This window comes from Hypanus sabinus, chromosome 30 (assembly GCF_030144855.1).
Source record: "Hypanus sabinus isolate sHypSab1 chromosome 30, sHypSab1.hap1, whole genome shotgun sequence".
Taxonomy (NCBI): Eukaryota; Metazoa; Chordata; class Chondrichthyes; order Myliobatiformes; family Dasyatidae; genus Hypanus; species Hypanus sabinus.
In genome coordinates, this window is record NC_082735.1 from 27738466 (window position 1) to 27752576 (window position 14111).

The window sequence follows — 14111 nt, forward strand, 5'->3', positions numbered from 1 at the left end:
AAAGATTGTAATAAAAGCTGAATGAGGATATCAAAGTTTGCTGGAAATTAGTTTACATAACTTCCAATGCATTAGTCAGTGGGGAAGTAATTGAGAATGAAGAGGTGTTTTGCACTATTATCACCACCAGCAGACAATGAATGTCTATGCCTTGAAATGCTACATTCACTCAAATCAATCATCAACAGGGACAATATTTTCAGTTACAAAACTACCTTCAGTGGGAAGATAAAACCATCCAATGTTTATTCTGCACTGCACACAGGTGATGTTTGTGTGGAAATCTGAAAAGGGAACAGTTGAGTTCATACCCCCGCCTCTTCATACATCATATCATGTACTATTTGGAGTCACCTGTACAATAGAATCTACAACAGAGTAGACACAGGCCTCCTGGCTCCTCAGGCCAGCCCTGCTACTCAACAAATTCACGATTTTATGCTGCAGGCCTCACCACCTCTTCTGCATCAGTTCCACATGGCCCCCCATTCCCCAATCTTTCCAACATTTAATTACCTTCAATGTTCCAATAACCCAACTGCTACGAGATGGTTCAATGAATCTTGGTTTTATCTTGTATCTGTGCCTTCCCATTCCAGACTCACTTACTGGTGCAAATTCCTTAGTGTCTACATTGCAGAGCACACCTTAGAATCTAACGTGTTGCAATAAGACCATTTCATTCTAGTAAATTCTGAGTAATACAGAAGTGGTTTATTTAGCCACCAATATGGGGGTCTGCCAACCACTGCAGAACTGCACCCCAGTACAAAAATAACATTTTTAAATGAGAAAGGATACCAGAACAAAACAAATAATGCAGCTACAGTCTGCTGCAAAGGTTACTTGAGATGGCCTTGGAGAAAGAGACCGAAACAAGTTCATGTGTCAAGTCACACGTAGGTACCAAATATACTGGTTCTTCAGAAAGACGTTTCACACCAAACAAAACCACAATGTGGTGAATTAACATTTGACAGTCTGTAATGTAATTAATGTAGAATATTGGCAGAGATACTTTATGTTGGTATTCATTTGTTATTGTCACATGTACCAAGACAGAGTGGAAAGCTTGTCTTGCTTACTATTCAAACAGATCAAATAATTAAAACAGTTCATTGAGATAGAATAATGTAAAACAGTAACAATGGAGAATTAAGTGTAAGAGCTACCAAAAAGGTGCAGTGTAGATAAACAATAAAGTGTAAGATCATAACAAGGTATTATAGTTCCATTAGTAATAAGGGTAAATTGATGAACTTGTCTAAAGTAGTTTGATGTTTTACCTTTGCTATCATGGAAAAATTGAATAATTTTTACAAATACATTTTTACTAACTTTTTGAATGCCACCATGTCTAATGGTTTTACTTCCAAAACTCCTATTTAGAGAACTAAAGATATGAAGGTTGTGACAAGTTACCTGTGCCATGATTTTCATTTGATTGAGCATGCACGGCATGGTGTGAGAAACGGGCAAATCATTTGACATCAACACTAAAGTCAGCTTAGATCAACTCACTTTTCAAAACTGGAAACCAAACCTAATACCACCTTAATCCGAAACTGTTGTTTCAGCTCTAAAAGCTCCTCTTCAGTTCCATCATCCATCAAATTGCTTAAATAAGTTCCAATGGTTTTAATGGAAACTATAGTATTGAGGGGTAAATTTGAGTCAACAGTGAGAGTGCTGTAATGGTCATTCCCAAGTCAGTCATTTAGCGAAAAAATTAAAAAATAAGCAAAAGATATTGTGGCAATAGACAAATTTTATTTGTTGGAAATGTTAAATTTGTTAACTATTAAAGAGAATACTGGAGATGGAAGATATATTAAATAATGGGAGTAACATTGGTTGAAATAGCATGCACAAAATTAATATGAAAATACTTATCCATTAAGCATTGCTGATGCATGAATCGAGCTTAAAGCTGACAGGTTAGAATGATTGGATTTGCTGGGTTTAAGTTCATCAGATTCTGCTAAATCCATAAATTGAGGGCTTAAATTTGGCAGAAAATTCTAGAAATAGGATTCTGAATTAATAGGGATTAACATGAACTTTGTGCAAAGACTGTAAAATTAACCATTACATTTTCACTGCTCTAATTCAATGCACCTAATAAAGAAATTTGTAACAACAATTATAAATTAAGCAAACAGCAATGATGATAATCAGGGCTCAAATTTGGAGATTCAACACACCTAATAAATGATTGTCTTTTAATAGAATGATCACAATTTCTACTGACATTCCTGAGGCATTAACCCTTTGAGGAATAAACACATTCTGAAATTTATCTTTTCCACCAAAATAAAACTGTGGATCCCATTTGGCACAATATTAAATGCTTTGGCTGTTTATTGTTTTGGCACATTGGTTAAGTTCTTTAACATACAAATACCTTTTTATCCCTCACAAGAGAAAACAACTTAGTAGGTTTCAGGAATACTAGTCCAGATATGCCAACAACTATGGTTTTGTTTTGGTAGCAGAATTGGCTAAAGCTGCCATAAATTTGCCTGAAACAGTGCAAGCTTTCCCAGGTAGTAATGTGGTGAGAGGTACTGGTTATACTTTTAAGTAAGTTCTTTCCATCCTGCCAAATTATACCACAGACCATGAGGGTAAGATTCAACCATAACTTTAATATTTAATAAAACAATAGTCATCAAATACTGACCATCAAAAAACAGTGGCTCCATTTTCAGTATTAACCAGACAGTTATTTATCAATTTGTACATTTTAAAATAGAATTTAGGATGGTTTAAATATAATAAGTTACAAAAGATTTGAAGACATTAGAATTTATGTAACTACAACTTTATCATTTAATGTTAACCAATGTTAGCAAACTGTGTATGAGATTTTCAATAGAGAAGTTTCAGTGAAAATATGGCTATGAACTTCCAGATTTCTTTCTTTTTAAATTTTAAATAACTCCGTAAAATATATTCCCTTAGATGATAATATGCTTGTCAAATGTATTAGAATCACTAAGTTATATTCTAAAGGGCACCTTGTGATACCTCATATTTTACACAATTGATCCAAATTAACATCAAGGTAATAATTTAAATATGGGTCACCTTGACTGATAAAGATCTACTAAGTTTTTAGTAAATTATTAAAGACTTTGTAAATAAAAACCTGACTACTGAAGAAGAAATCCTTGTTTATGGGTGCTTTGGGAAAGAATGTGAATGCGATTCTTTTCAACGGTTTGATTGTAAAGAAAACAAATTAAATGATTATCAATAGCAGCAATATTAAACTCTGAGATTGACTTTGAAGTCTATACAGGAGTTTGTTGAACAAGGGTGATCAGCAATACCCTTTGCTGCCTCCATTCTAACATTCAATTACATCATGAATGCCTGTGCCTTGGCCCCAGTGTAACTGCTTTAATATACTTTTGACACTGTTACCCACCAAAAATGTAACCTGAGGCTTTGAAAATCCAGTTTACCCTAGCATCCATAGCTTTTGGACAACAGTTCTAGGTTTCCACAGTCCTTTGTTTGAAGGAAGGGAGGTATCAGATTTAACCCCTGAATAGCCCAACCAATTTTTAAGACGTTGCTCCCTTATGGTGAATTACCCACAAGGAATAATTCATTTACACTATCAAATCCCCATATTTTAAGTATCTTCCTCCTGTCTATGTTCAAATTTGATATTATAATTTTTTTTTGTAAAAAAGGGATCCCCATCATATTCTGAATGCCACGAAATTCTCAATGAAAGCTACTGGCTGGCCCTACGCCTGTGATGAGAAGAGCAATACCCTTGCTGCCTTGCAGCCTCTCTCTCAGCGGGGAAGCCGGAGGGTTTCTAGCCTCAGGCAAAACATATGTTACTTTCAAACTGATTAATACGAGTTTATTTTGGAGCAATAATTATCAAATGTCTATTAATCACCTCTGTGCACATGATCACCACTGAATAAAGATCACTGCATTGAGACATGCAGGAAAACAAAGGGACAGGTGAAGAGGCAGAGAAGTGTTACATCTCCTAGTAAATGAATTTTTATTAAGTCACTCTATTGAACCTTTCTTAAGCAGACAATGTAAATATATGGTTATGTTTCAGGATGTTCTAAATCAGAAGAAACTTTGTACACGTCTGCATTAATTAGACATATAAGATGCTCATTAGAACAGTGGGTTTTCCTTTAGTAACATGCAAAGCTGGCTGCTGAAAACAATTTGTTACAGAAAAATTTCAAGACAAACCAGTGGACATGACTGTTCTTGACATTCAGAAAAGCCCCATAAAACTTGTTCTTGCTAGATCAAGCATTGTTGGTAATAACTAATTGCAATGCTCTCAATAAAAATGCAATGGATAAGGCTTATCGATAAATGAAAGAATGTTGTATTAATATGCGGGAGAAAACAGACAGCCAAAACAAGTTGTTGGTGCAGTCCTAGAAAAATGTTTTAACTCCATCTTATTCATACATTGCAGACAACCATGAGAACTTTTAGAAGTGTGCCTCTTTTCTGATAGCCGTTAACAAACATATCGAAATAAGACAGCATCTACTAACCCCTAAGAGCCAAAGAAACACAAGCCAATAGAATTCAAAGGTCAACTGCAGGGGTAGCCAATCAGGACCGAGGCTAGCAAACAGGGGACTATGTAAATGTGAGCATTCCCAGAGAGAAACACCAACAACTACGCACTGAGAATGTCACCTCAACTGGTGATGCAATGTCTGAATTGAATTGCAAGCTAACAGCCAAACTCAGCGAAGACCGCAACATCTAACAGTAGCGTAGTGGTTAGTATGATGCAATTACAGCTCGGGGTGTGGCGGAGTTTGGAGCTCAATCCTGGCGTCCTCTGTACGTGCGGTTTTCCCAGTTGCGCTGGTGTCCTCCCGCAGTCCAGAGATTTAACAGGTACAGTAATAGATCATTGTAAATTGTTCTGCGAGTTAAATCAGGGTTGTCAAGGATTGCTGGGAGCTCGGATCGAATGGCCGGGAGGGCCTCTTCTGTGCTGTATCTCTAAATAAAAAGAAAATAAAACCAGAAGCAGGCCATTGGCTCCCTTGCACCTGCTCCACCATTGAATAAATCATGGCTGGTCATTTGCCCCAGGGCCACTTTTCTTTACTAACCCCATATTCCTTAATATCCAAATATTTAAATGATTACACTGCAGTCTGGCCACTGAACTTTCAACACACTGCATTACAGATGGTACATGTAATTAACTGGAAGTAAGAGAAATATCTTTTGCTTTCAATGAGATAATGCTCTTCAAAGTGCAGAGAGCACTTGTACCAAAAATAGTACTTTTAACTACAACTTCGTAGATGCTAGCAAAATTTCACTACTCTTCCTGACTTTACATTAAAATGTTGGAATGAACAGTACAGAAATCATGTTCAATATATTAGCTTTTGCTAGTTCCTCATCAGGGACTGATTTACTTATAGGTAATATAGAGCAGCAATGGTTCATGTCATGTAAGGACAAGATCACACACTACAGACATGTTCAAATCTGACCACAAAGATTAGCCTTTCAAACAATGACAGATTTTTGTTTAAGCTTCAAACTAATTGTGAGCAATGGATTTAATAGGTTTAAGTTAATTTCAACTTTGATTAAAATTCTTCTATAATAACAAATAGCAATTCAAAAATGAGGAAAATAAATTTTATTTACAAAAATTCTGATTATTTCCATTATGACCCATGGCAGAGCAGAAGAGTAACAATTGTATAAATTTTAATCGAAAACAGACCTCCAGTAAACTGGAACCAACATAAAGGGGAATTGGGGTATGATTGACATCCATAAACCCAGTTCAATTTCCTTTTGCACTCTGATGCATTTCCATCAATAGAGACCAGTTGGTTGGTCATGCATGGTATCAACAGGGTACGATAACATTTTCAAAGTAATGTAGGTAAATACACTTGGAGCTCTACGCTTACAAAAATACACACCAAACTCCAGCATAATAACTATTTACTTTGAGCACATCCAATCAGCAAACACTGCTAGTTTAAGTACGACTGCAACATTCTGACCCCGACTACCTCACCTTTTGTTGCTGTAACGTTACAGCATTATAAAGCATCATTTCCTCACATACAGGTGGATTCAGTTCAAACAGTCAGAAGTTTAAAAGTCAACCTACTGGTTTGAAATCAATTCTTTGCAGAGTACAGGTTGAAACTTTCTGGTCCAGCAGGTTTGGGATCTGGAGTACAAATCTGTGCTATTTAACTAATTTTAACTTAGATCTAACCAAGATATAAAATTAACTAAAGATCTGTACTAACTGACCAGAGCAACTTTTACAATCTCAGTTTTGACTTGGGGAAATTCAAGTCAAGGACAATTCTTGGACCCCTCCAGCTTCTATTTCCACAATTCTCCCCCCATATCTAACAAGAATACTTTCCCCACTCAGAGAAAGATGAACGGGGGCCTTATCCTGTGGACTGGATAAGAGTAGATTTTCAACCTGTATTTCACAGATGTTAGTTTTGCACATTTTTTGCAAATTATTTTTGAATTATTTTCTTACTGATGTTGCCATCGAATGTTGTATCAACATAAATGTGAAGTGTAAAATCATGTGTTTGTGTATAAGTGAGGTTGTATTTTCAAATAAACTCCACAGTTTAGTGAACCTCAGGCTTTATTGGGTCTGTATACATAATAAATTTCTACAAGTAAAAAAAAAGCCAAAAAAGGGTAAAATTATATCTCTGACACAGAAATCTGCGCCATATCATGAACACCATTCTTATCAATGATCCGGACAGTAAAGGAGGGAAGGTTCAGAATAAATCGTTTTTGGATCTGAAAAGACAAAATAATTACAAGTGAATTTGCATTTTATTCACGTAGAGGCTCCATACAGAAATAACTTCTTCCAATTATGACTATGAAAGATGGGGTACAATGGAGTAAAAGGGCATACTGTATACAGTGTTAATCCCCATATTACCACAGCATGGAAGAGACATGTTTTAAAATAGTGGGACCCACCCTTCACACTGCGTACTGAGATTTCCCAGAAAATATTAAAAGCAGCATTACAATTATATGGGGAAAATAAAGAAAGCAGTCAAATGAAAATCTACACTCCCATTTAATCAATAAATCATAGTGATGCAGGCCCAATGAGCCCATGCTGACCATGGCGCCCACCCACCTCATCCCAATTTCATGTGTTCACCCTGCATTACCTATCCAAGTGTTTTTTTTTAAATGATACCATTGCACTTGCGTTAACCACTTCCTCTGGCAGCTTATTCCATTTTCCATCATCCATTTCATATGAAAGTTGCCACTCAGGTCCCTTTTAAACCTTTCTCCTCCACCCCTCTATCTCTACCTGACCTGGAGAAAAGACTGCTATTGTCCACCTTATTTATGTCCCTCATGAATTTAAAAACCTCTAAGTTTACCCTAGTTCTCCTGCACTCCAAAGAACAAAGACATGGCAAAGCCTCCCTCTTCCTGTAACTCAGGCCCTCTAGTCCTGACAACATTCTCAAAACTTTCCTGTTTTTCCCCACAGTTTTTTCCTTGCAATTGTTTCAGTTGAATCCTATAACAGGGCGACCAAAACTGTATACTCCAAGTGTGGCCTCACCAATGACTTATACAGCTACAACTTTATGCCCTAAACCCCTATACTTAACGCTTTTGATGATGAAGGCCAATGTGCTAACCGACTCTTTCACCACTCTGTTTAACTGAGAAACTACCTTCAACCATCACCCTTTGTCTTTCCACTGAGCCAATTTTGAATCCACCTAAGTCGCTCTCCTTCAATTCCACAGCACCTAACTTTCCAGATTAGTCTACCAGGTGGGATTCAAAGGCCTTACTGAAGTCCAAATGCACATCAACTACCCTATCCTCAAATACCTTTTTGGTTCCCACTTCAGATAACCAACAAATTTGTCAAGTACAACTTTCCATGCACAAAGCCATGTTAATTCTTCTAAATCAGTCTCCGCTGGTAGATTCTGCCCCTCAGAATTCCTTCCAGGAATTTGCCCGCTACTGACTGGCCTGTAGTTTCCTGGCTTGTCCTTGCCAGCTTCCCTAAACAACAGAACAACATCAGCCCCCTTCAGGATGCACACACCTAAGTGAGGGATGTGTTTATCCAGAGCAGTTCATATTTTCAAAACTCAGTAAAAGCCCAGAAGCATCCTTTAATGGAACCCTCTGTACCGAGCAGACCTAATGCTACCTGTTCAGAGAACACCATGTGGAGAAAATTACAAGAACCAAACTGCATTCTCCTCATTCTTTGATGTCAATGTGTGAAAATATAAACATATGCAGCAAGTTTCAGAACCCCAGAGGTGAACAATGTCTTTATACAAGAACAAATTTTCTTGTAGAATTCCATTCAGATTTGGATCTCACCTCTTTTAAGCATTTCTTCAAGAGCTCCACTGCCTCGTCGCGCGTGAGATCTGCGAACACATTGTTTCAATTTTGAAATCTTCTCAAAATAAAAACAAGCCCCCATCCCCTCCCCTTACAAAATTAAATAAAATCCAGACTAGAAAACAGAAGTTATCTGACTCACAGCTGAACACAGTCCATATGTAAAGCAGGCTTTTTAAACAGAATCGGGCCCACTCAAACTGCAAGATGGAACGAATCAATTAGTTTTTGGAAATCAAAATGCATCAGAACCCGCCTCCTTTTCCTGGTCCGAACCCGGGAAAAGGACAGGCACCTCTTAGATTCAATTTATTACAAACAGGGTAATGAGCTCCATCTGCAGATGCTGGCTACACTTAGTGCACTTCTTTCACCAGCCTCCTGCTGAGCATTAGATTCATCAATGCAAGTGACACATGCTTTTCACTTCGAAGAGTAAAGACCTGTGCATATTCTTCCATAAGGATACATGATATAGATAATTCCACTTAACACATTGAGAACAATTTTATTCATTGGGTGTTTTAAAAGAAATTCAAGGTTGTTAAACTCTTACAAGCTGCAATTAAAGGTGAAACGATAGTATTAAAACCATAGCTAGTTAAAAGTCCAGAAATGAAACATGAATCTAGAATTAATTTTAATTGTCAAAATTTTAAAACTTTGTTAGTAAATACTACTGCAATTACATCTGCACAAGTTCAAATAAAGCTTTCACATTTTACATTTAAAATGCTTCAGAAAGATTGTCCAAATGTACTTTGGAATGTGCAAATGAAGATCAAATTCTAATTATGAAAGGATTACAATGTGTTTAACAGTGTAAAGAAGAAAAAAAAAACTTGGCATGAGGATACACTTTTTAAAATATCTGTCTTTTCCTCTCTTCTAAAGATTTTTTTCTGTACATCTTAAATGACAGAAATGCCTATACAGTCTTAGTCTTGGCGATAAAAAAGAATTAAGTTACTAAACGATCATTCACAAAAATCAACCATTTTATCATAAATAGGAAAACAACCTAATTTTAAAATTATCTGGTGTATGGAAGATTGACTTCTACCAGCTTTGCACAGCTGGCTTCACTAAATGTACATTGGCCGCTTCAGAGGAAACAATTCACTTCCTTCTGGAAACTGACCTTTGGACTGGAATAAAGTGAACAACTACACCCTGCTCAGCTACTGAGTATTTTAATAGATTAAGTTAACAAAATACCAATAAACAATGAATTAGTGGACTAACCATTTTGCAGAATTAAGGAGTCAGTGCCGACTAAATTAGCATAAGTAAATGACCAAAAAAGAATTTGAAAGCTATTGGTGACTGACAGTGGCAAAAAGCAAGTCTGCATGAACAAACAATATATCCACAGATCATTACTGTGGTGTAACCAAGGCTTTTGTACAGAAATTATTTTAAATTCAGTGATGCAAAACAGTTTTAAAAAAGGGTCAGAACATAATGATTTGCATTTATGTAACATGACTACAGTATTTTCTTTAGCACACGTGCACCCACCTGGTTTGTAGTATCGGTCTAAGATACTGAGAGTCAGGAAAGCTCCGTATCCATGAGCAGCAAAAGGCGCTTTCGCCAAAGTCGCCAAGTAGTCCAAATAGTAAAGTGCAGGGCCTTCATGTTCATCACAACCAGCTAGAAGCATGTTCACATGGTAGGGAGTCTTTAAAACAAAATGGGAGGAGCGCGATCATCATTCAAAGCAAACCAACTTCGCTCGTGATAAGCAGCACTAAATACATTCCAATTGCATTGCTCACATCCTGATTAACCATTGGAAAACAAGCAATTGTTTCAGTTTTGGAATTAATATGGCTTCCTAACAAACAAAAAAATATTCAGAAGCACAGCACAACCATAGAAATGATTATGGGAATTGGAATTACTGCATAAATAAAATCACTATTGATCTGAATTAAATATTTCAGTATCACCAACTAAACAGTTAACTGAGCAGCTGTGAGGCTTTGATCCAATCTTTTTTTCATTAACATTCCTTTATGCCAAAGATACTGAAGTACAAGTCATTATGATTTCCCTTAGATTCAATAAACAGAAAATATATTGCTGGTTTCTTATTAATTGGAATTAAAGCTTAAGGTGTAGTTACAAAACACAAAATTTTATATTACCAGTTTTTCCAGTGGCACTATGCCTCTCTACTGGGTCTAACCTACAGTGAAGCTTGAGAATTACATACATCTTCCATTTAAAACTATTCACTGCTCTTAAAATTGTGCAACCAGAACTTGGTCAAGTGTGATGTGCTTTATGTCTATTCTTCAATATTTAATGAAAAGGGATAAACCTTCAATTTTAAGTTCACCTTTTTAAAAGCGAATGTTGCTAAAGTGGTCCAGTGTATTTTAGGCTTGTAAAATGACAAGTGATACAGCTATCATGTACACAGAAAACCTAACCAATCTTATGCATTTCCAATCCACTGCCTTCATGCAGCTGCTATGAATTTGTCCAAAGTGTTTTTTTTACCCCTGCCTTTAGCTGATAACAAATTACTGACAGTAGACAATAGAACAGTGAGACACGAGATAGGGTCTAAGCATATACAAGATTGCAAGTGGCCTAAAAACATCAAATAACCCATTTTCCTTCGCAGAAGAAATCAAACTGGTGATATAGATTTAAAACTAATGGCTTGAGGATCAGAAGGAAGATGAGTAAAACATTTGGTTTTGCACCAGGTGCAGTAGGGACCTCAAACTCACCGCCTTCAATGCTGACAGAGGCAGAATCTCAATATATTCAAGCCCTTCCTGAAAGGGTAATTGGTTCTGTGACTAGCAGGGCTGTGAAGCTGGGGATGGAAAGGAGCATTAGGTTGGGTAGCAACATGCACAAAAAAATGCAGGAGGAACTCAGGTTCATGGAAATGAATAAACAGTCGGTGTTTTGGGCCAAGACATCAACTGTTTATTCATTTCCATAGATGCTGCCTGATCTGCTAAGTTCCTCCAGCATTTTGTGTTTGTCGCTTTGGACTTCTAGCATTAGTTCTTTCAACGAGCATAGCCATGGGCTGAACATCATTTTCCTCTGCTTCATAATTTTTAATAGCAAACTAAGTAAAGTGCAAGTAAACTTACGATGTGAGTGATGTGTATTTTGTGGAAAACCATGAGAGCACCTCAGTTAAAGTGGAATGAGAAGGGGGTTTGCTGAATACCTCACCTATTGAAAATCTATATACATAGGGTACACAAGAGTAACACACAAAATGCTGGAGGAGATCAGGCAGCATCGTTAGAGAATAAGCAGTCAACATTTTGGGCCAAGACCCTTCATCAGGGATACATAGGATCCAGTAAAGGTATAATTCATAGTTCCCACAGTCAATGCTTTAATATATCAGATGAGCAATTCAAATAACCACTGCAAGTCTAAAACAAAAGATCTCCCTCATGTATCCAGATGCACATCACCGTAATTTTAATAAAATAGCTACAAGATGCATCTTATGGGCAGCTTCAGAGATCGCAGAAATTCTGAAATGCTATGAAAAAATCCAGAGATCCTGTTTTTATTTATTTTCTATCATTTTAAAATAATGCTGTGTTAAATTTAAAAAAACAGCAAGTCCCTGATGCTGAATACTGAGAAGAACAAGGAATTTCCCACTAATTAAGAGATTATACTAAATTCAAGCGCCCAAAGAAGTGGAAACTGGAAAGAAAAATACACAGCAAAAGAAATTATGTGAATGATAGTTAACAAATTAACCGTGAAAGTTGAAGACATCAATTATGACTCAAGCAAAGATAGAAAGGGTTGCTGTCATATCCAAATTACATCAGATGATCAATATACAATCACTTAAGGAGAGCTTTTATATAAAAAATGAAGTCACTCAAGGCATTAAAAAGATGTCTGATTAAAAAAATTATTGTGCGTTAATGAAGAAACTGTGAAATAACAGAGGCATAATAACTAAGCTAACAGTTAAAGAAACAAACAAGATAAGCAGCATACTCTTGATGGGTTTCTCTGCGACATCTGGTGAAACAAGCTAACAGTTCGGGCAGAGAGCAAGGAAGTACCCCACCGAGCGGTGGAGCAGGAGCGTTAATCTCATATTGGACCTCTTCCAACCCCCAGCAGCCATAATTAAATCTTTAGAAGCTTGCACCAACAGCCGGCACAGTTTGAGGAAGAATAAAATACTGATGAAGGAAGTTACACTGACTGACTTCTTTGACCAATCCCAGCAATCCACTCAAAAGATAGCAGTTCACCCCAACTTAACTAGAATGGTGTCGCAACCTTAAAATAAAACCAAGTTACATTAGATCTTTAGTCCCGTCTTTGTTGAGAAGAATGTAACAAATTGCGGGTTGGAAGTTCAGGAAAAAAAAACAAAACTGCTATTATACCTTCATATTTACCTTAGAGTATTAAATGCTTCTGCATGTCAGTTTAGCTTTGTTTTAAAAGGCTCAGGAACAAACACTACTAGATGATAACCAAAATCTCTTTCAAGTTTAGTCAGATTTACCCCATTCCTAATGGGAAAACTTGTGGGGCCTAGTGCCACCCACAGAAGCTACCAACAGAGTTATAAGGGCCTTTTATTGAACTTAGAGTCATATACTATTTTTCACTCACGTCTACACCATCAATTCAAATTGTTTTGGTTGAAGAAAAACAAAATGGGTCAACACCCGACACCTTTTGGAAATGGTTAACATCATTTCACATACATGTGAAGAAGCCTATTCTTTGATCTACGTGAACGGGACAGGCCAGGTTGTCATTACGGAGAGGTATGTGCGGACAAAATAGTCAGGAGGATTTGAACCCACTGGCCCAGGTTAACAAGCAGCAAGCAACAGATATGCTTTAGTTGCAATGAGAATTATAAGATACAAGAATGAGAGAAGACTTGCATGCTGCCTTTATTGGCTGAATCTAACTACCTTTTATCATTCAAAATCACACTAATTCTTCCATCATCTCCTGTTTGAAAGATAGTAAAATAACAAAGTTTCCTACATTTGTTTGAGGGAGGGTCAGTAGAACAGGGTCTTTCATTAGAAAACTACAATTTCATAGCTCACAAGTTAGACTGACCCAAGTCTTCTGTGTGGAATTGTTGGGATTTACCTCTGTTGCAGTGCCTATGTGATACTTACAATAACAGTATGTGCAAGTCCTCAAAATACTATGCAGATTTTCCAACTTCTCTTAAACACCATTTCCCATGACTCCAGTAGTGAAGGGTAAACTAACACAGATTTCCTATTCTTAAGCTGGGTCAGTTTAGACCTGGCACACAAAAAAAACTTAATTCATTTGAATGGAGAAGAGCACCCACAAAATAAGGGAGCAAGTATAAAGTTATTTTGCAGCATTAATCATTTTTAAGTTTAAAGGAACTTAACACAATACTTAATTTTTAGTAGTCTTTGAATGCTTGCAAATGTCAGAGACATTTACAAACATTCATAATCTTTGATAGTTAATAAGCCTGTGGAGCTGTTTTAACTTGCCATCACAACAATTCTGTGACAAGGTTTGCTTGTCAAGATCGCAAATGCTTTACACTGTGCAAAGGCTCACTGATGAGCACAACATCTTGGAAGTTCAAGGGAGTTAGTGCCAGGGATTCCACTCTAGGCCAAGAGTAAGTT

The 14111-nt window shown here is 36.8% G+C and overlaps 1 protein-coding gene across 1 annotated transcript in view; it reads right to left on the reverse strand.

Moving 5' to 3' along the window:
- Positions 1 to 2628: 2628 nt before the first annotated feature.
- Positions 2629 to 14111, reverse strand: part of psmb2 (proteasome 20S subunit beta 2) — a 29623-nt gene continuing 18140 nt past the window's right edge. Inside the window, exons 4-6 of the mRNA XM_059954494.1 lie at positions 9967 to 10129; positions 8422 to 8471; positions 2629 to 6834 (exon numbers count right to left, since the gene is read on the reverse strand). Of these exons, the coding sequence (XP_059810477.1) occupies positions 6733 to 6834; positions 8422 to 8471; positions 9967 to 10129 (315 nt within the window). The 3' untranslated portion in view covers positions 2629 to 6732. The remainder of the gene's footprint in view (positions 6835 to 8421; positions 8472 to 9966; positions 10130 to 14111) is intronic.